The sequence below is a fragment of the Prionailurus viverrinus genome, chromosome B4 (genome assembly GCF_022837055.1).
Source record: "Prionailurus viverrinus isolate Anna chromosome B4, UM_Priviv_1.0, whole genome shotgun sequence".
In the NCBI taxonomy this organism is placed as follows: domain Eukaryota; kingdom Metazoa; phylum Chordata; class Mammalia; order Carnivora; family Felidae; genus Prionailurus; species Prionailurus viverrinus.
This window is the reverse complement of record NC_062567.1, coordinates 118,472,396-118,495,305: the sequence shown is the minus strand read 5'-3', so window position 1 is coordinate 118,495,305 and position 22,910 is coordinate 118,472,396. Positions and strand designations below refer to the sequence as shown.

At 34.1% G+C, this 22,910-nt stretch overlaps 1 protein-coding gene across 3 annotated transcripts in view; it reads right to left on the bottom strand.

Moving 5' to 3' along the window:
* Window positions 1-277: 277 nt before the first annotated feature.
* GAS2L3 (growth arrest specific 2 like 3) overlaps window positions 278-22,910 on the bottom strand; it is a 40,469-nt gene continuing 17,836 nt past the window's right edge. For 2 of the 3 annotated variants that reach the window (XM_047868243.1, XM_047868244.1), the window contains exons 3-9: window positions 20,256-20,424; window positions 18,796-18,911; window positions 16,751-16,892; window positions 11,886-11,949; window positions 10,809-10,947; window positions 6,296-6,403; window positions 278-4,317 (exon numbers count right to left, since the gene is read on the bottom strand). In XM_047868243.1, the coding sequence (XP_047724199.1) occupies window positions 3,004-4,317; window positions 6,296-6,403; window positions 10,809-10,947; window positions 11,886-11,949; window positions 16,751-16,892; window positions 18,796-18,911; window positions 20,256-20,424 (2,052 nt within the window). In that variant the 3' untranslated portion in view covers window positions 278-3,003. The remainder of the gene's footprint in view (window positions 4,318-6,295; window positions 6,404-10,808; window positions 10,948-11,885; window positions 11,950-16,750; window positions 16,893-18,795; window positions 18,912-20,255; window positions 20,425-22,910) is intronic. The other variant, XM_047868245.1, reaches the window with a different exon arrangement.

Here is a 22,910-nt window from a genome sequence, read left to right as displayed (position 1 = left end):
ATGAGTTTAGACTTTACTGAGTCAAACTTCTAGGAGATACAGCAACTTAGGGAACAAAAATACTGCTATTTAACAGCAGAATCTTATAATCTCATGGGAGTACTGAAATGAATTTCATATGTGTAAAAAGGACAGTTTAAGTAGCAATAAAATCAAAACTATTCTCAAATTATGAGTGCTTAATATATGTGATTATGAGTGCTTAATATATGTGATTTCTCACATGAACCAAGTGATCAGAATGTATTCACAACACACAAAAAAGCAAATGGAGAACTCGTTTACGTTTAAATTTTAATACTTGAGAAAATAGAAGTTAAAATCTGATACAAACACTGCTGCACAAGAAAATGTGCACAAATTTGGATTCAAATGGAGTCATATGCGAATCTGGATGTACAAATGTATAATAACCACTTATCATTTAGGGCTTTAAGACTAATAGATTTTAAAATCAGGTAGAGATAAATAGATTACAGAAGGAAGAGCAATTTTTTCTCAAAAATTTCCCTTATCCATTAAGAATTGTAAACTCAATATGGAAAGGAAAGTTAGAGGTCACTTAATTTATCAAGGTATTTTGAAGACATAAATCTTAAACAACTGCTGTAAGCCCAAACAATCTAAAAATGATCAGCATTTCATTTTCCTCTGAAGATCAGTTTGATGTATCAGTCATGTTAACAAATTATAGCAAAGAAAAACAAAAACTCATTCCATCCTTTTTTGAAAACACATGCTATTTCTTCTGCCAGGTGCTTTAACAATTTAAGCTTAATACTCATTTTATTAAATACGAAATATGAAAAATCTTTTAAAACCTTGTATTATGAGTAAGAAGAAATGAAAACTTTCCACCTTCGGTATTGTATTTTAAAAACTGTGAAAATGATTAGAAACACCAGTTCTTTAAAAGCATTTCAAAATATATTTGAAGAAAGTATCTTTCAGCTGTTGCTTATTTTGAAAAATCTTTATGTTGGAAGGGTAAGCTATATATAAATAAAAATTCATTCAACATGAACATAACTGGAAAAATTACCTACTGATGACAAACAGGGCCATTTATAAATTAACTTCCAATTTAACAACAACAACAAAATTCTTGGAATTTGTGCCAAATGCCTGTGGGATGCTTTTATTCCTGATTACTCTCAACACAAAAGTTACTGTTTACATACTGTAAAATTTACTTGGATTCACAGTGTGGTTGTAATATATTTTTTTTAAGTTCTAGAAGTTACTGATAGAGAAGAATTCTTTGATCTTATGAGGAAATAAACTCCTTCTTGAAGGTAAAATTCTTCCTCGTTGACAGATACATTAAATATTTCTGATCACTAAAAATGTAAAGCTTCCAGCACTTCTTGAACGTGATTTCACGTTCCAAAGACGTAAATATTCCCTCTCAAGGCCCAGAGCAACAGAACGAAACCAAATATTTGGTGACTGTCTCTTGTAAGAAGAGAAACATCAATTATTCCTAAAACGAGCCGGCATATATCTCTGATTGTAACTATATTCCTCAGACAAAAGGTCACTTCATTTTATACAATTTATACATTTTCTTGCTTTATAATCTGTAGAATGTTAGTAGTCAACTTAAGATGCTTATCTTATAATTGCACCTTTGTATAAACCATTATTTTTCTTTAGACAACACATTCTAGCTTAAAATAGGGAAATACAAACCACAATTTTGAAAACAATAACCTATGATAACTGATAACACTATAAAGTTCATAAGCACACCCCCCAAACTTCTGAAAGTACATTAATACTTTTTTAAATAGTCACAATCCCTTGAAAAATTATTTACATTTATCTTAGATCAATGGAACCTATGCGGTCATTACATGATGTGGATATGTTCCTTGGAGAATCTGCTTACAGAGCCCAAAATGCCGCATATGTACTGTCCACTTGCCATTGAAAAACTGAAAGCAGCATGACATTATTAAAAAAAATAATAATAATGTAATTGAAAGGATCTACTTAAAATTGGCATTGTGCTATCTAAAGAAAAATAACAATCACATGAGAGAATTTTTATATAGCACCACCATAAGATTCTTTAATAACACCTTAATTTTAAGGCTGTTAAAACATAATTCTGATGTTAAAACATTATGTTAAAGTAAAAATTCGTATCTGCACTCATAGGAAACTATAATAAAAATATTTTTAATATGCTAAAAGTTACTAAATCAGTTTCCCCTTTCACATTGCACAACACCCATCTAAAAGAGGTGTACATTTTATAATGTCTTGGTTTTTTTTACCAAATTTCAGTTTATATTTCAATATTTTGTGTTTTTTTACCAAAAATATTACAAATTTTTTACCAAAAATATAATAAAATATTACCAATATTAAAATAAGCCAGTCAAAAATCAGTTCCTTCTGATTTGGAAAGCTTGAAAAATTTTAAGTAATAGGATTCTACCAACCCTAGAGTAACGTCCAGCTAATCAACAGCAGCAGCCACTGGTACTTAGTATTGTTCAATCAGGCAATCCTGATCAAACAATTAAATTAGGTGCCTTTTGTAAGAAAAATGCCAAACCGTTGCTAATTTTAAGATGCAATAATTAATATTTAGAGCACCACTGTTGCCATTAGCCAGTATGTAACCTCCATATTTAATACACATTAAAAAATATAGCAACTATAATTATAACTCTAGTAGTGTTATTTAACTCTACATTTCCCTTAAAGGGCAGACATTAACAAAGATGCTATGAATTGAAAATCATATAAATGTCTATTATTAATAAGAACCTTATAGCAATTTTACAACTGTCCGCCTCAAAAGGGTACCTTCTGGTGAATTCAGAAATGTGAATTCTGATGCACCTTCCACCTCCATCCCCAACCTCCAACCCCCATCTTACTGTGCCTAATGTCTGAACCTATTTGGACAAACAGGAGAAATTTTTAAGATGTGATGCTAATACATTCACTCTTTGACTTTCCTGTTTTCTTAAAATGATACATTTGTGTTTACTTTCTAGGTTTCTTACTTCCAGTCATAACAAAATAATGGTCATCATCTTCCTTTTTCTTTGCAGTATGTTTTTTATCGCCGCCAACTGCTTCCTTGCCAGATGAGGGTGGTTTCCTGGTTGAGGCTGGGGCTTTGGCACTTTTTGGAAGCCCTTTAGCTAAATACTGGCTCTTAGTGGCAGTCTGTGCTGACTTTGGCACAGTCTGTGTCTTGACTGAGGACTGGGGAAGACTCACGATGGACAGCGGGGTACGGCCAGGGGACTTCGAGGAGCTGGGTCCTATCTTCTGGGATGTACTTTTATTTTGAGGCTGCTTTTTGGCAACTGAAACCATATTCTTATCTTTCGATTCCTGTGCAGCTTTTGCAGGCACAACTGAGGATACCGAGAGTGGCTGCTTTAAATTCAAGGCTGACTTAAGTTTCTGTGTTGGCATTGCTCTTGCTTGTGGGGCTCCATCAGATGGCTGACACCCTGTTCCTAGACCTGCGGTTGTAGTTTTGGAACTAGATTTTGTAACTTTTGTAGGGGAATGGAATGAAGGGGAAGGTTTAGGCCTTACATGGATATTTGCTTTAGGGAGCTTTGGACCCTTTGATGATGAATCTGAATGTGCAGCTGAGTGAGATACTGCATTATCCTTGGAAGATACGTGAGTGTGTTTCAAATGCTTTGGTTCAGTTTTTCCAGAAGATTTATTTGGCAAAAGTGCAGACTCAGGCACATCTCTGGGCTTCTGGGCCATAGTAAGCTTGACCTTAGGAGTACTGGGTGATGAGATGCATTTAGGTGCAGTTCTGGATAAAGCTGGTGAAGAAGTACTTTTACCTACTGGATTTAAAGAAGGAAGTGAAGACGATGCATTGTTTGAAGGCACTGGTGGTTTCTTTACTATGCCTTTTGAAGATTTGAGCTTAAGATGAGAAGACACTGCTGGAGAATTTGGCAATTTAGGACGGACTGACACGGAGCCCAGATTCCCTCCTTTTGGGGAAGATGCTGGCAGCAGCTCAGCCGGTGGACATGTCTGCTTTTCTTTGCTCCTTGAAATACCAACTGGTGTGCCAGGTTTTGATTTTTGTTTCTGAAACATGCTAACTGCTGACAAAGGATTCATTTCAGGAAGCTGAGGTGTTCTGGCAGATGAATCAGGTATACTTTCATTAGCAACTCCTTTTTGAAATGCTAGAATTTTTTGTTCTAGTGTAGCAAACTGCAATATGCGACAGGGATCATATTTAAGCAAAAATCCTTGAAGAGTATCCCAGCCTCCACCAACACGGACCATGACGTGTTTTCCATGAAGCATCTTTCCCCCAAAAGAAAGTAAAAAGTAAAGCTGTAAAACTGAAACGTTCAGTTACAATTCATTAGCAGTCACAATTTGTGACATCTGTGATCTATGAAATTCAGAGTACTTGCCAACAGCTTCACTATAAATTGACAGTCTATTCCTTACAATATTAAAATAATCAATTTAATTCATACTGAATCATGCAACAATATATGTCTTCTAATTTGTAAGAAAAATATTTGCACATAACTTGCATCCAAAAATCCAAATTACAAATATACACAAGTGCAAGGGCAATATTATTCAATAAAGAATGAAATATTGAAGGAAGAAAAGAGAGAAGAAAGATGGAGGGATTGGAAGAGAAGTGAGGACTTACAGAAAGTAAGCATCATAAGAAAGAAAAAATAATTATGGGAGAAAGATAAACATGACTAAAACTTGTACTTCAATTTTTTAATGTTTATTTTTGAGAGAGAGAGAGAGAGAGAGAAGGGGAGAGGGGGAGGGAGAGAGAGGGAAAGGGAGAGAGGGAGAGAGGGAGAGAGGGAGAGGGAGAGGGAGGGAGGGAGGGAGGGAGGGAGGGAGGGAGGGAGAGAGAGAGAGAGAGAGAGAGAATGAGCAGGGGAGGGACAGAGAGAGAGAGACACAGAATCCAAAGCAGGCTCCAGGCTCTGAGCTGTCAGCACAGAGCCCGACACAGGAATCGAACTCACAAACCGTGAGATCATGACCTGAGCCAAAGTTGGATGCCTAACCAAATGAGCCACCCAGGTGCCCCATGTAGTTTACAATTTAAATAAATTACTTTCATGTACATTTTAGCAATTTAATATTTCAAAAACTTTGATATAATTTATCATTTATAAATATATTTATATTGTATATTATATTACATAATATATATTATATATTATATCATTTATAAATATATTTATCATTTCTTCTTTGTATACAAGAAAATTTTGGCTCTGAGAGATTGAGAAAATAGTCTCAAATCACACAGCCTGGCCTGGTCTCAAACATACCAGGCTGCCCAACCCAAATGGTGTTTTTGTGTGGACAAGATGCATCCTGGGTCTGCCAGCACAGCCCCAGCTGATTTTCAGGCCCCTATCCATTCAGCAGGCAAATATTCTCAATTATTTGAGATTTCCCTGCAAATTTTAACTTAAATACCATGCTCTGTGCACCATCACTGTATCAGACTGCCTTAAAAAAAATAAAGCTAATTAAAAAGTAGAAAATTCTTGGATGTGTTTCTATGTGAGTTGGGTGGGTTGTGGGTAATGATAACATATGAAATAACAGAAAATATGGATGGTGAAATTATCTTTTAAAAACTTTTATATTATACTCCTAAATTGGGAATAAAAGAGGTCTAGTATCAGAAGTAGACAGAATGCTCAACAGGTGAAACTTCTCTTTACCAATAAAGGGGATGGCCAATCACCTGTGGGTTGCAGATGGGGCGAAGGAAGGGAATGAAGATGCATATCAGGATGGTGGTATATGCACTGATGCAGTGTCAATGCAAAAAGGTTTTACACTTAAGACCCAATCTATACAGTATTATAAGCTTCAGTGTTCCTACTTCCTTTTCTTATGACTGATATTGAAACTTACTAGATGTATTGTTTTGCTTTTTCTTCTCATGATGGAAAATTATGCCTTTTTAGAAAATATCAAAAATGGAATAAATTACCTAAAGTATACAAATATTTTCCCCCCAAAATTATATTCAATGTCTGAGTAGTCTTAGCTATCTTGTAGTTAGGAGTTTGTTGTGTTCAAGGTATCTACCCAAACTCATTATACGCTCATGAAAGCAAGGATTCCGTATTTTTCCTGTAGAGTAAAATTCTTCCATTAATAACACCCTCTATTCCAATTTTTTAAAAATTAAAAGAGAAGCAAAAGGAATTTGGTAAAGCAATAAATCCAATTTCAAAACAAGATCTGTATGTAAATAGAGTGTAAATGGTGGACTTACTCTTATAAAGAGTATCTTATCCCCAAGTCGGTACCGTCCTTCAGATAGGTACTCAATAGAAAATCGGTGGGAACAACTACAAGGAGGGTCTTCAGCAATATGTTTAACCTAAGATTAAAAATAAACAAAATTTAGTGCTTGTGACAAAAAATATTTTATTTAAGATTAAAATGCAAGGTTATTTGATAAGAAAATCAAACTCAAAGATAAGAATTTAAAGACAGTTGAGCCATTTATCTCTCCTTTACCTGTTGACATATATTGGGATATGTTTGTTTGTTTGTTTTTTAAGTAGCCTCTATACCCAACCTGAGGCTTGAACTCATGATACCAAGATCAAGAGTCACATGGTCTACCAACTGGGCCAGCCAGGCACCCTGACAACTGTTGAGATTAGACATTAACTAATCTAATAAAAGCTGGCAGTGACAGTCTTTTTTTTTTTAAAGTAGACTCCACACCCAACGTGGGGCTCGAACTTAGGACCCTGAAATCAAGAGTCACATATTCTACTGACTGAGCCACCCCAAGCTGCCCCAGTGATGAAGTCCTGAGTCTCTCTCTTCCCCTCCCACCCTACTTCTTTCCCTCCCCCTCACTCTCTCTCTGCCCAAGTGCAGTCAGGATCCTAGTGCTTTCACTGACCACTGGAGAAGTTCTAAAAATGTGTACAACAGTGAAGTCAATTCAAAACACATTACAACACATTAGGAAATACATGAACTCATTTTTAAGCTTGAATTGTTTTATGCCCTTGATTAATATATCTTTGTCAAATCAAAGACAGGCCACTCAGATAAAGCTTGAGTAGGAATTCTCCCTTGTTCCTTAACACCATGCTAACAGTGGAGGGAAATATCTAGATTCTTCCAAAGTTACTGTTTGAAATAAGTAGAGGCATATTTATATCTATTCACCCAAACAGGGTGAAATTCTAAAGAATTCAATTCAAGAGGCATTTTTTCTAAAAGTGCTCACTTTGTTTCAATAGTCTGCTAAGGAGATGAGAGTTGGAAAGAAATCCCTACCTCTATCCCTCAAGGAGCTTACAGATTTTTACCTGCAGTAAACATCTAAAAAATTACAAAAACTGGAATATAAAAAGAAATTCAGGAATTTTATATTTAAAACGTGGACATTGTAATAAATTGATTAAAAATTAAAATATTTGTTAAGATATGTTTGATTGAAAAAAAGTTGCATATCAGCCACCATGGAAAATACTTTGTTTTCCTAAAATTACATTTTTGAAAAAGCAAGGCCATGAATATTTTTCTCAATTACTTGTCACACACAGCATATCTAAACAAACTCATTTAATTGAACTTAGGCATGACGTTAAACCAAAATCTCTTCAGATATGCCCAATTTAGCTGAGCACTAATAGAAATGTATGATTGTCTTCATTATCCACCCAACGTGAATAGCCACAGGTGGATTCACCAGGGCCTGATCAGAAGGGTCCAGAATTTATCTCCCTACATAATTCATTTAACAAAATAATATGATCATAAATAGAACTTATTTTCATAAGCCATTCAATTAAGTTTATCTTGTTCATAGCCTGGTATATGTGCACATGTGCACACACATAGTACATGCATAAGATGGCTAAAAATAAAGTAAGTATGGGTAAAGAATTTACCATTATTAGAACCATTACACATTAGTTAACCAAAGTAATCTAAAAGGAGGTATTTTTTTAGTCACTACTTTCTATCCATAAATGTTTCATAGGCATACAGAATTATAGTTGAATACAGCACTCTAAATAATGAATCAGATGATAATTGTTCCTTATTTTAAACCTGACCCCAAGATTTCTATAGACCCCATATGTATAGGTGGACACTGAATGTATTCACGTAGCACATATATATTTGGAGAAATGTGTTCCTTTTTAGTTTTCACAAGAATGTGAACATGAAAAGTCACTACTTTCTTGAAAATATCCAAATACCACTTACATTCAGCAGTAAAGATTAGCGTTGATCCACAATCTAAATAAAGGGGTAAGCTTAAAAGAAATGAGCTATGGGTAAGAAGTGTTCTCTTCTGATTTCATCTATTGCATAATTAACATTAAAACGCTAAAGGACGGGGCGCCTGGGTGGCTCCATCGGTTAATGTCCAACTTCGGCTCAGGTCATGCTCTCACGGTTTATGAGTTCGAGCCCCGCGTTGGGCTCTGTGCTAAGAGCTCAGAGCCTGGAGCCTGCTTCAGATTCTATGTCTCCCCCTTCTCTGCCTCTCCCTCGCTCGTGCTCTGTCTCTGTCTCTCAACAATAAACAAACGTTAAAAAAAATTTTTTAAGTAAAATAAAAAAATAAACCACTAAAGGAAACAGCTAATGAAATCAAAATAATTTAAAAAGGTACTACTCTACTATCGATTATGTACTTTTCACAAATATTTTTCTTATTGCTATATAGTCTTCCAAAGGATCACATACAATGATTATTCTGTTAAGATAATGATTCTAATTCACCTACCCATTGACCTATTTGAGAATATTTACATTGCTTCCAATTTCTCACCATTATAAATAAACACAATAAATACTTTCATGCATTCTACTTTTTTATTCCCCTTCAATTACAACAAAAAGGAAAGAGAAGCACTTTTGTGGTTCTTGATATCCATTTGTCAACTTGTTTTTCAAAAGTTTACATCATTTTCCATCACAAGTAGCAATCCCTAAGTATAGTTTTACCAGAATTTACCAGCACCAGATTTCATAATTTTAAAAAATTTTACTAATGAGGCAAATTGTGTGTCTTAATTCCTTGATTATCAGCAAGTTTCAACACTGTATTTTTCTCTTGTGTGAACAACAATCTTTGCCCATTTACCTTCTGGAAATGTTTTTCTTATCAAACTGTGCATGATCTTTATATAATAGGGAAATTAACACAATGTACTTCCTATTTAGTAAAAAAATATTTTGGGGCACCTGGGTGGCTCAGTTGGTTAAGCATCCAATTCTTGGTTTCGGCTCAGGTCATAATCTCACAATTTGTGAGATCAAGCCCTGCATTTGGCTCAGTGCTAACAGCACCAGAGCCTGCTTGGGATTCTGTCTGTCTGTCTCTCTTTCTCATTCTCTCTCTCAAAATAAATAAACATTTTTTAAAACTTTACCAATGTTTTCTTCTTTATCATTATTTTAAATTATATGAAATGGAAAATGTTTTACTTTTTACCTACTATATTATCACTGTGTAACATACTGACATTGGCAGTCATCAGATAAATCAATAATATCATGTAGGTAAATATATTTTGGCCTGGTAAAGAGTATTCAGGTTGACATTTTCTTAATCTGTCTTGCAAGGATATCCAAATGTCTTACTATAGACTTTTATTACATTAAACAAAACAATCAAAGCAACACTTTCTAAATGTTTATTAGTAATGACTTATTCATTATTTCTTTTTAAAAAAAATTTTTTAATGTTTATGTATTTTTGAGAGAGACAGAGTGTGAACGGGGGTGGGGCAGAGAGAGGCGGAGACACAGAATCCAAAGCAGGCTCCAGGCTCTGAGCTGCCAGCACAGACCCAGATATGGGGCTCAAACTCACAAACTGTGAGATCATGACCTGAGCTGAAGTCAGATGCTTAACCGACTGAGCCACCCAGGCGCCCCTTATGCGTTATTTCTTAAATAATTGTGTACATTAAGCACTTTCATAAATACTACAGTCTGAAAAAGACCATAATTCTAAGCAACAGTGGAAGCAGAAAGAAATGTTTGCTACTCAGTTCACCTCCATCATTTACTAGACTACAGTCATTGCAGAAGACCCAGCCTGAGCAACTGCAACTCTAACTTCTACATGATGACGAACAGGTCAAGTTAAAAGGCTTTCCAGTTGAGACCCCTTATCTAAAAGTCTGTATATATTCTGTCAGGACAACGTTCACAAAAACCCCATCAATTTGCTCCCACAGCTTTTCCTCCTATATTCTTCAAGTATCAGTATACCATTTACATAGAAACCTTGGAAATCACCCTAGATTTTCTCCCTCATCAGAATTAGGATTCCTTCAATTCTACCTCTAAATATGTCCTATAATTGTTCATTCTGCTTCACCTTCACTACTGCTGCTTGAGTTTAGGTTCTCATCATCTTACATCTGGATTATTACAATAAAACCAATATAATCTCTACATGACCATGAGAGTAATCCTCATAATTTGCAAATCATATTATAATAGTAACATGTTTTAAACAAGAATTAATACATTCTTTGCCCTATAGCACCCTTCATGGTGGATTCCAGCCTATTTGCCTCTCCACTTCTCAACTACACATCCATCCCTTATCTTAAACAAGAAACAACAAATTACCTTTAACAGATAGTGCCCTAAACTCACCAGGGAATGGAAATTAGTACTGGTGTATGTTCTGAATAAGAAACATTTTCTTTTAAATGGAACATCACCTGTGGCAAACTATGAGACTTTGACATATCATAGTTGAGAGAGAAAATAGAGTGATTACTTACAGCTTCATGCAGTTCTTCATGCTGACAGCATGATTTCGGAATGCTCATGGAATCTTCAGGCCCAGAAGTATTAAGTAAGGTCTCTTCCAGTTCAATTTCTTTCTCAAGTTTTACTAATACTGGCGGCTCAATCCCGTATCTGGAAACCAATTAGGAGATCTCATTATTCAAGAAAAGTCTGACCCAAACACTTCCCTGCATATCATGATAGGTTATGTTTTATTTTTAAAGTGAAGTCCTTATGATTCTCTTCTACCAGTTGTTTCACTGGAACATCTGGAAATGCTTTTTAATGTCACATGGACTGCCAAAAATTTAAGATATAATCACATCATACTATATATTTGTACTACTGGATGCTCCCAAATTTCAACTGGGATCCCAAAAGTCAGTCACCTTTAAAGTCAGCTCGAGAGTTAGGGTGACTGGGTGGCTCAGTCGGTTAAAGTCAGCTTGAGAGTAAAGATGGGGCTGAGCCAGGTATGGAGGACACCAAGCCTCCACCTTCTTATCAGACCCTCTTTGTGTCCAGAGGATTTGCCTTGCCTTGAAGTGCTAAGAGTTTTACATGCTCTTACCCTATTCTTAGTCTAAAAACTTTAAGTAACTACTTTTACAGTTTAATATTAAATGAAGGTAAAGTATATGGGTGAGCAGATGTTGACACATGACACAGCTCACACAAATAGAACAAAGTTAATATAAAAAAAAAGGAAGAAGAAGAATAAATAAGAGATTAAGTTATTTCAATCAAAAATTCTTTTCTTTTAGGGATGTCTGGTGGTTCAGTCAGTTAAGCATCCAACTCTTGATTTGGGCTCGGGTCATGATCTCACAGCTCAGGAGTTCGAGCCCCACATTGAGCTATGTGCTGACAGCATGGAGCCTTCTTGGGATTCTCTCTTTCCTTCGCTCTCTGCTCTTTCCCCACTCTTTCTCTCTCTTTCAAGATAAATAAATAAACATTTTTTTAAAAAAGTATTTTCTTTTATTTATAGAAAATAGTGTTCTATCTAAAATAAAGTAGTTTTTAAAAAGTTTGTAACATTGAAGTTCTGAAATAATGTGAATGCATACCTTGACACAATTCGACCAATTTCTAGAAGACAAAGATACACCTGTCTTGGGTCTTTGTGCAAAACTGTGAGAAAATAAGACCACATATTTTAAAGGGCAAAATTAAATAGGGAAATGTATTTCTGGCATGGAAGAAGTAAAAGAAAAGAATAATGAAGACACTAGGTTTACTTGTATGGAGACTTAGAAAAGACATTTTTATTGTCTCTACATATTATCATCTTCCATAAATTTTTAAAAAAGTGGCTAACAAGAAGATGAAAACTTACCATGTACCCAAATTTGTAGCATTTTAGGTCTAAACACCTAAGATCTTAGTAACATTAAATTATTATATTTCAGATCTCTCAATAAGAGATATTAAGAGATATATCACTTCAATTTTATTCTAAACTCTCTTTAGCTTAGGACTATGTGTTAATGACCTTCTCAAACTTTTTCAAAAACAGAAAAGAAGGAGCACTTCCTAACTCATTCTATGAGGTCAATATTACCCTGATACCAAAGTCAAATATATCACAAGAAAACTAAAGACCAGTATCTTTTACGAATATAGATACAAAAATCTTCAATGCAATCCTGACAAACTAAATCCTGGAGCAAGTAGGATTTATCCCAAGAATGCAAAGTTGGTTGAACATATGAAAATCAACCAATATAATGCACCATATTAATAAAATAAAAGAAACACACAATTATCTCAGTAGTCACAGAAAAAGAATTTGACAAAACCCAATACCCTTTACTTGAGAAGAATTAGAAGAAGGAGGAGGAGGAGAAGAAAAGACTCAACAAACTAGGAATAGAAGGAAACTTTATAAATCTGAAAATGTACATCTTTGAAAAATCCATAGTTAACATCATTCTTAATGGTAAAAGACTTAGAATCTTCCTCCTAAGAATAGGGAGAAGATGAGGATGTCCACACTCTCCTCTTCTATTTGGAATTGTACTGGAGGTTCTAGGCAGGGCATGTAGGCAAGAAAAACAAATAAAAGGCATCCATATGGGAAAGGAAGAAGAAAAACTATCTCTATTCACAGATGACATTGTCCTTTGCATCTAAAATCCCTAAGGAATTTATTAAAAAAAAAAAAAAAGGCAAACAAGCAAGTTCAGCAAAGTTGCAGGATACAAGATGAGTATACAAAAATCATTTCACTTTATATACTAGAAATAAACAATCTGAAAATGTAATTTAAAAATAATTCAGTTTGCAATGCTTCAAGAAGAATAAAGTACTTAGGAATAAACTTAATCAAAGAATTGTATGACTTGTTTACTGAAAAGTACAAAACATTGTTGAAAGAAGATACAAATAAATGGAAAGACATCCTGTGTTCATGGATTGGAAGACATAATACTGTTAAGATGACAATACTCTCCAAAACTGACCTACAGATTCAATGCAATCCCTATCAAAATTCCAATAGCCTTTTTTAAAGAAATGGATAAACTGATAAAATTCACATAGAATTGTAAGACAGAATAGCCAAAATAAAAACAAAGTTGGAAGACTCACATTTCCCAATTTCAAAACTTACTACAAAGCTACAGTTAAGCAAGACAATGTGTTACTGGCATAAGGATAGACATATAGACCAGTGGAATGGAACTGAGTGTCCAGAAATAAATCCAGACATTTATGTTCAATTGATTTTCAAAAACAGTGGCAAGACAACACAATAAGGAAAAGAACAGTTTTTTCAACAAATGGTGCTAGCACAACTGGATGTCTACATGCAAAAGAATGAATTTAGACCCTTACTTCACAACATATACAAAAGATAACTCAAAATGGATCAAAGACCTAAAGATAAAGGCTAAAACTATAAAACTCTTAGAAGGAATAAGAGGTGAAAATCTGTGTGGCCCTGGATTAGGCCATAGTATTTTAAATATGACACCAAAAGCACAAGTAATCAAAGAAAAGATAAACTGAACTTAATCAAAATAAAAACTTTCATGAATCAAAGGACACTATCAAGACAGTGAAAGGCAACCCAAAGACTGGGTGAAAATATTTGCAAATCATGTATTTGATAAGGGCCTATTATTCAGAATAAATAAAGAACTCTTACAAGGCAACCAAAAAAGATAAAAGACCCCCCCCAAAAATGAGCAAAAGATTTGAATAAATATTTCTCCAAAGAAGACAAATAAAAGGTCAATAAGCCATGAAAAGATGGCCAATATCATTGGTCATTAAGGAAATGCGAATCAGAACCATAATAAGCCGCCGCTTCACATCTCCACTAGGATAGTCATAAAAAACAAATAAATAACAAGATATGAAGGTGTGTTTCACCAGTGGGAATGTAAAATGGTGCAGTCACTGTGAAAAGTTTGGTAATTCCTCAAAAAGATAAACATAGAATTACTACGTGATTCAACAATTCCACTTTTGGTATATCCCTGAGAGAATTAAAAACATACATTCACTCAAAAACTTGCATACAAATGTACATAGCAGCATTATTCATAATGACCAAAAAGAAAAAACAATCAAAATGTCTATCAGATGATAATGTATTTTAAACAATGCAGTATATCCACACATAGAATATCATTCAGCCACAAAAAGGAATGAAGTACTGTTGAATGCTACAACATAAATGAAACATGTTAAATGAAAAAAAGCCAGACACAAAAAGCCACATATGTATGGTTCTATTTATACAAAATGTCCACAATATGCAAATCGATAGAGAAAGAAAGTAGATCAGTGGTTGCCAGAAGATGAAGGTAGGCAGTAATTGGGACTACTTGTTAATAGCTATGAGTTTTCTTTTGTGAATGATGGAAATGTTCTGGAATTAATTAGTGGTGAGTGTTGCATCACACAGTGAATGTACTAAAAACCAGTTAAGTGTACATTTTGAAATGAAGAACTTTATGTTACATGAAGTACATATCAATTTTTTTAAATGCTATCAATAAAACCTATTATGCTTAAAATGGTTAAGATGCTAAGTTTTGTTCTGTATACTTTAGCACATTAGAAAATTTTGTTTGATTTTTTTTTTAAAGGAACCCAAATGTTAACCTAATGGTTCAAAGATCCTTAATGAAAAACAAAGTCAGAGAAACAAAAACCCTGACCATTAGAACTCAGCTAAATGCACCAATACGGTAGTTGTGGATCATCTACCTTTCTTTTCTTGTCCTTAGAGTTAAAAACATTAGGAAACTTCTGAACCCTAACAGAATAATGGTATATGTGATGAATAATATGCATACTGACTTCCCCAATGGAAATGGCAATTGTTCTTGGATTTATGAATATTATCTATTATATAACCAAAGCACAAAGTATACTCTTCCAAAGCAATAGCAAGGCCTTATTTTAATTTAAAATTCATACCAAAAGGAATTTGTCCTGCAATTTTTATTAAACTTGTTTCTCTAAACACTTAAAAGTACCTTAAAATAGCATGTTTGCTTTTTTAATTGTTTTCCCTAGCAAAATGTAAAAAATTAAGAGTCTTATCTCTGAAACTTTTAAAAAGTAAAAACATTAGGTCATCAGTTCAATGCCTAGAAATGAATTAATGTTACTGGCAGTGCTTTATTTAGTCTTATACTGACCTTCAGGACAGTCAGAAGATGCCATCTACTTAGAATGAGAAACATACAATTTTATATCCTTTCAGAAACAAAAATTAGAAAGTAGAGACTTCAAAGCATGTCCTCTTCCCCTTGATCTCTACAAGCTGTATAGGACATTAAATCAACCTCATTGTCAATAACAATCAGCACACCTGGATTAAAGCAGGGTGAAAATGGGGGTAAAATAGTAACCCATTACATTTTTAATTGTACAGTGAATAGGAATATCCAGAGACATATCAAATGGGTAGCAGTGGGAGCAGCCTACCCTATGTGCAGGCAACAAGGGCGTGCACAGTGAGAGAATTTATTTTGTTCTTTTTTTAGTTTATTTTCTCAGTTTATGTTTGATATGAAACTATGAACAGATGGTTACCTAATAGCCTGAGTCTTTGCTTAAGGTAGTGGAACTAGTTACTCCTTTTTTTTTAAGTTCAGAGAATTTTAAAACAATAATAAAACCGTCTAAAAATTGGTTTGTTTTTTATTATCACCATGAACCAGCAATTCTAAACAATGTCAGCGATAAAATACTTGTCTCTACCAGGGCACATTACTACTCCCATGACCCCTGCCAACCCGTGGTACACTACTGTTCCTATCAAAACATTATCAATTCTATATGTGTATGTATATACATATACAAATGCTTTGAGGAAATATATACATATAGTAATCTAAAACTTAGGTATCTAAGATACCTAACACTTTAGTCCACACAAATGCTTCTACTAACTTAAAGTACATGAGACAATATGTCAGTAATTCTTCAGTAGAACATGACTTTTTAAAATGAATTGTCAAAAACATGAATCCACTTAATCAATTTGTCAGCTACTGTGTATAAGGTAAATCTAAATACCACCATGAGCATAAACTATTTGGCCTTCTGTTATTTCTATAATTATTCAGTTAAAAAGAAATTACTAATAATTTAGACTTTGTAGAATAATTCTGAATGAAAAGATTCATTAGTAAAGGATTAGTCCAAAACCTTCCCTTGACCAACTCATTTAGGAAGTAAAATATTTCTACAGCATTCTAAATATATGAGATCTTTAACTATAAATGAAAAGCCTAATATATATGGTTTAGAATCTGATTCTCCAATTGTTTTACATATATTTAAAGTATAAATTTTTCTAAGAAAACGAGATATGGAATTTGAGTCCTTATTTGGGGAAAAAAAAATTAGATGTGAGGCATATAAAATTACCCTAATAAACATTAAACACAATGATAACAACAACACTTACCTAAACCTTCAGATTCAAAGAGGTAAGTCTCATCAACCCCAATGTGCCTACACCAGTGAAGGAAGTTTGCAGTATTGTCTCTAGCAAAGAATGAACCTGAGACAGCATCTTTCTTACAGGGCACTTTTCTCATTGGAAAATTCTGGAAAAGGTGAAAGAATAATTTCAAAAATGCAGATCAAAAGTATTTTTATTAGATATCCATTATGATATTACTAAGTAAATGTTTGATGTATTGAATGTCACTTAAAAGTACACATTAGGAAGAAAAGATATTTTCAAAAATTATTTTATTTTACTTTAAATATATTTCAGAAGATGATTCCTAGAAAATCAATCTAGTCAAAACTAGCAGCAGGATTAAGCATCTCTAACCTCTTTCTTCTTAAAATGACACAACAGTCTTAATTAAAATAAAAAAATGACAGTCTAATAATTCCAAAGCACATCTAAATGTCTCTCCATATGCAGGTAAATACAAACACAAAATTATTGCTATGTTAAAGGTTAATGTTATGTTAACTCAGTTTTGCTCATTTCCTTATTTGCGGAGTCATAAATATGGTTCTGAGTTTCTTGGAGAAACTGTCAAATAAGGAAGTAGTAACCCATTCTTAATTCAAGTTCTTTGAAAACTGATGGTCTAAGTTTTATAGAATCCTAATTCTTTGACTATCTGGACCAAGAATAGTTAGATAATCTTGCTAAGGCGGAGTGGTTTTAGTTCTGTTTTAAATTTTTACTTGAAAAAGCAATTTATGCATAAGATTTTTTAAAATGCAATAGGCACAATAGGGTATAAGTCTTTCTCCCACTTCTATCATTCAGTTCCTCTCTTTATCTAGAGATAACCACTATTACCAGTTCCTTATATACCCTTCCTGTTGCTGTATTTTCCAGAATTAAAACAGTCTTGTGAGTTTTTGTAATTGTCAACTGAAGTCTTCTCACTCACATGTTAACAAGCATCGCTACGCACAGAGTATACATATCTACACCGACAGAATGCTACATAAACATGCTAGGCTGCAATATGATTTGTGTATGTGCACATACACACTTAACAGTAGGCTGTAGGCATCTTTTGGGGTGAAAAATAACAGATTAAAATAGTCATTTCTAAAGAATGGATAATACATTCCACTCTGTTTAGGTACCATAATTAATTTTTAACAATTTATTGATAAGCATTTAAGCTGCTCTTAACTTTTTTGCACACTCATTTGTGTGAATTTGTGGTTATTTTCCTAGAATAAATTCCTGGGAGAATTACGTTATGTATCAAAAGATGTGCTTTATTTTCAGTGTGCTGTCTATCACCCACTGTCTCCCAGCAAGATGATACCAATTTATATTTCTGCCAACACTGTGTGAGGGTCCGGACCCCACATTCACAGACCTCAGATCTCATCAGTGACCAATGTCTGATGAAAAGAAGAAACCTCCTCTACTTCAAATCATGAATTTAGGGTCAATGGAAGAAAAATGTCTAAAAAAATTATTATTCATTCAACCAAATTATAGAATTTACCATCAAGACGATATATATGGAGAATATGATGATGCTGATGATAATGATGATGATGGTAATAGTAATGGTAATAATAATAATAATAATAATAGCCCCAAACTGTGTGCCAGGGACCAACACAAGCTTTTTTCTCACTTAACTCTCACAAGTGAGAATATTGTTCTCAGGAACAGCTAACTAGTTACTGGATATTAACTTACACTAAATGCTAGTGTAATACTAGATATTACTGGATATTAACTTACACTAAATGCTAAGCTAAATACCATCCATACGTTACCTCATTTAATTTCACCAAACCTTCACAAATAAATCTAACAAGGTAAATGTCAATGCCTCCATTTTGCAAGTGAGAATATTTTTTTTCAGATGCTCAAAAAGATTAGGTAAATTATCTAACGTCTTGTAGATACTTGGGTGGAAGTTCACAACCTTTCAGACATGATAAGAAATGTACATAAACAAACTAATATGTACACAGGTATAAAGTCACTACTGTCAAACATGTTCTTACCCCAGGATCTTCAGAGTTGCATGTTTTCACCATGTTTTGAAGAACATCAATCAGTTGGCATAGTAGTACTCCATTATCAAGTTCTTCCAATAATCGTTCTGCCTTAACTTCAATACCTAAAAACATATTTTAAAGTTAAGATCTACTAGAAACAGTAAATTCAAACAATATGGTTAAAATTTAATTAAATGTAATTAGATTATAGCTGAAACACAAAACAAATTTAGATCAGACCAAATATTCACTCTTAGAAATTACAGTTAAAATAGGTAATGCCAAACTACATGAAAGACAACTGAAACAAAAATATCTGTGATATAGAAGGAAAAATAAAATGACCATTTATTTCATTTTTTAAAAACTAGAGTGTTTTATTTTTCAATATTAACTGTTAATGTTAAGTTTTGATTCACTGCACGTTACTGCTTACACAAGAAAAATATTCTCTTTATATAAGATAGACATTGTTACGATTTTAAAATTATAGGTAATAACATAACAAACACCCAGGGAATACCATCTTTTCACCTCTCAAACCTTTCTTTAGAACCATTATTATTACATAATAAACTTTAAAAAAAATTACCAAATCATCAGGCTGATAAAAACTGTGCAGTTTTTTTTAATTATCTTGAGAAGGCCATAGATAAGCTTTATATATTCCTTTTCACAAAAACTTTGGAGTGCTACATGAAATTTTGCGTTTAAAAAGAGAGCTTTTGGGGGCATGTGGGTGGCTCAGTCGGTTAAGCATCAGACTCTTGATTTCAGCTCAGGTCATGATCTCATGGTTCATGGGATGGAGTCCTATGTCAGGCTCTAAGCTGACTACACAGAGCCTGCTTAGGATTCTCTTTCTCTGTTTCTCTCTCTCTGCCCCTCCCCACTCATGCTTGTTCTCTTTATCTCTCTCTCTCAAAACAAATAAACATTTAAAAAGAGAGAGAGAGAGCTTTTTTTCTGGAGAGAAAGTTCAGAGCACTTCTCAATTCTAATTGAGTAAAGAAATATGATCACTTCCTCCTAGGGTTTACATGCCTCTACTCCTCAATGCCTCAGAAATAGCAATCATTTTAACTACAGTATATATTCTACTCAGAATTTCATTCCTTATATAAGATTAAGGTGGGGGAGGTCAGTAATATAGACCCCAATATCAGACCTATATACTTTAAAAAAAGATTTTAACATTAACAACTGAAATGTTAATTATTCAAAGATCACTACTGACCCCTTCTGTTAAGCCTCAAACTTCCTTACTATCCAAGTCCTAAGGTTCAGGGTGAATTGGAATATTTCCCCAACTAGAATGTAAGCTTGTTGAGAACAAGAATATCATATATTTCCTTCACTAAATTATCCCCAGGCTCTGGAACAATCACTCCTCAACAAAGAGTAAGATTCTCAATAAATATTTACTAAATAAAAAATACAATTTTGAGTATCTTTTCAGGCCTTACCTAACAAACCAGATAGCCATATTGACAGATCTTCTTGCATGGGCAACAGGGTGGCTTCATGCCTCACAGCTATCCACTCATCATACTGACAAACATCAGCCAAACCTGGCCCATGTCTGGGGGTCAGAGGACTCCGCGGACTTAGAGGCAGGTCTTCTCCAAACCACACCTAGAGAAAAACACCAACCTTTTTAAAAGTCAGCATAACTCATATCTATATTTAAATGATGAATTATAGACCATATATTATATACACATATACTAAACTGCAGCAATTCACAGAAATTTATAAACTAGAAGCAAACTATTAATCTAGACACTTGAGATATTTTCAGTATTCAGTACTGTGGTAAATATAAGTAAATCCCTAATCAATGAATCGATATCAACCAACAGGATAAAGGCCAACAAATACTATTTTTCCTTCACCTGCTAGCTAAGTTTAATAAGTTACTTGATCAGGGGCGTCTGGGTGGCTGTTAAGTGTCCGACTGGTTCAGGTCATGATCTCGCGGTGTTTCCTTCTCTTTCTGTTCCTCCCCTGCTCATGCTCTCTCTCTCTCTCTCAAAAATAAATAAACATTTAAAAAAATAATAAGTTACCTGATAAGACCTCAGCCTCTCAGCTCTAAAATGGGTTAAGATACATCTTTGTAGTGTCTAGCATTGGGCCTAGCAGTATTTGTTATACAATGGATAAATGAATGAATAAATGCATAAATGACATTTTATAAACTTCTGGTCATTATATAAGCATTATCTAAAAAAAAATCTAAATAATCTGATTTTTGCATGGCCCACAATCTACATTTTTTTTCTAAGTTTACTTTTGAGAGAGAAAGAGCAAGCTGGGGAAGGGCAAAGAGAGAGGGAGAGAAAGTGAATCCCAAGCAGGCTCCATACTTGAATTCCAAGTCAGCATAGAGTCCGATGCAGAGCTTGAACTCACGAACCATGAGATCATGACCTGAACTGAAATCAAGAGTTGGACGCTTAACTGACTGAGCCACCAAGGCACCCTGATTTTTACATTTTAAAATGGCTGTTATATAAGTACCTACATAATAGCCTCCATTTTGCCTATTGGCTCATAAAGCCAAAAATATTTACTAGCTGGCCAATTCCTGGTTAAGAATAAAGACTGACAGAAACATACTGTCAATCCGACACTCACAAAAATTTGAAATACAATTAGATATACTTTAATATAATATTATTTAGAGAAAAGACTATCATCTCTCAACTCAGGGAGGGGTATTTGAGCCCAAGTGAAGTGATGAGGGGTTCTCACAGGAGGGAATCTTGAAATGGAGGATTAGGCCTTGAGTGAGATAAGAGAGTGTCCACACCTGGGAAAAGCCCTGTGCACAGTATCAGAACCTGAGTAGGATGAGGGTGTCCACAGGGGAAGATGAGGGAACAGCCCAGTGCAGGGTGTCAGAGCCCAAGTGAGCTGAGAAAGCCATCAATACAAGGAGCAACAATGGGAGACTGGTTACATTCACAGGGATTTATCAAATGGGAGCCAGTTTTCTCACTGCCAAAGAAGAGAGGTATAACTCTTCTACGGAATGAGAGAAAACTAGAATGAATCCTATGATGACAGGAGTATCTTTTACCAGAAAGCAAAGAAGGGCTCAAAGAATGATCGGGACATACCAAAATGACATAGACGTTAGCGTAAAGGGACTTCTACTGGCTAAATCAAGAGCAATTTGAGCATCAAACAATGATATAAATGGATTATAACACATTGAGTAAAATAAAAAAACTATTCTTTCATATAGATAAAAATATATGAATAAACTTGGATTTTGATGAGGAATTAGATTTTTATATAGTTTCAAAGTACTTCCCCACAAAATGCTTATTACAAAGAGAAGAAAGAATAATTTTACAGTAGAGAAACCTGACAGATAGCAACTTAACCAAGTAACAAAGGTAAATATCATCAATAATGGGACAAATCAAAATCACATTCTACCTGAAAGGATGCAATGAGAAAACACAATATCCCTCTGTGATATTCCTGCCAAAGATGCATAACCTGAATCTAATCATGAGAACAGGCAAATCCAAACTGAGGGACATTCTACAAAATAATTGGTCTATAATATTCAAAAGTGTCAAGGTCATTAAAGAAAGCAAAACGTGAGATACTGTTCTAGACTGAGACTAAGGGACATGGCAGCTAAATGTAGCTTGTGATTCTAAACTAGACATTATGGGGACTACTGGCAATACTTGAATATGGTCTGAATATTGATTGGATGGTAGTACTGTACTAATGTTAATATCCTGGCTCCAATTATTTTATTGCAGTTCTGATAGGAAGATGTCTTTATTTGTGAGAAATACACACTAAAGAATTCAGAGGTAGTGGGTCATTAGATTGGCAACTTATTCTCAAATGGTTCAGCAAACAAATACCTCTGTTCTACATTTAAAGCTACTTTTCAGGCTTTAACGTGATTACTTTAAAATAAAGGGGTTTTTTTATGTTTAAAAAAAGAGGTATGAGTATAGGTAATACCAAGTGAATCTAGTCCTTTCTTGATTTTTAAATGTAGATCATTTTCCTGCTAAAATATATTAAACTTATTGAGGTTTATTTAAGGCAAGTCTTACTACACCAAATCAAAATCCACACCACCA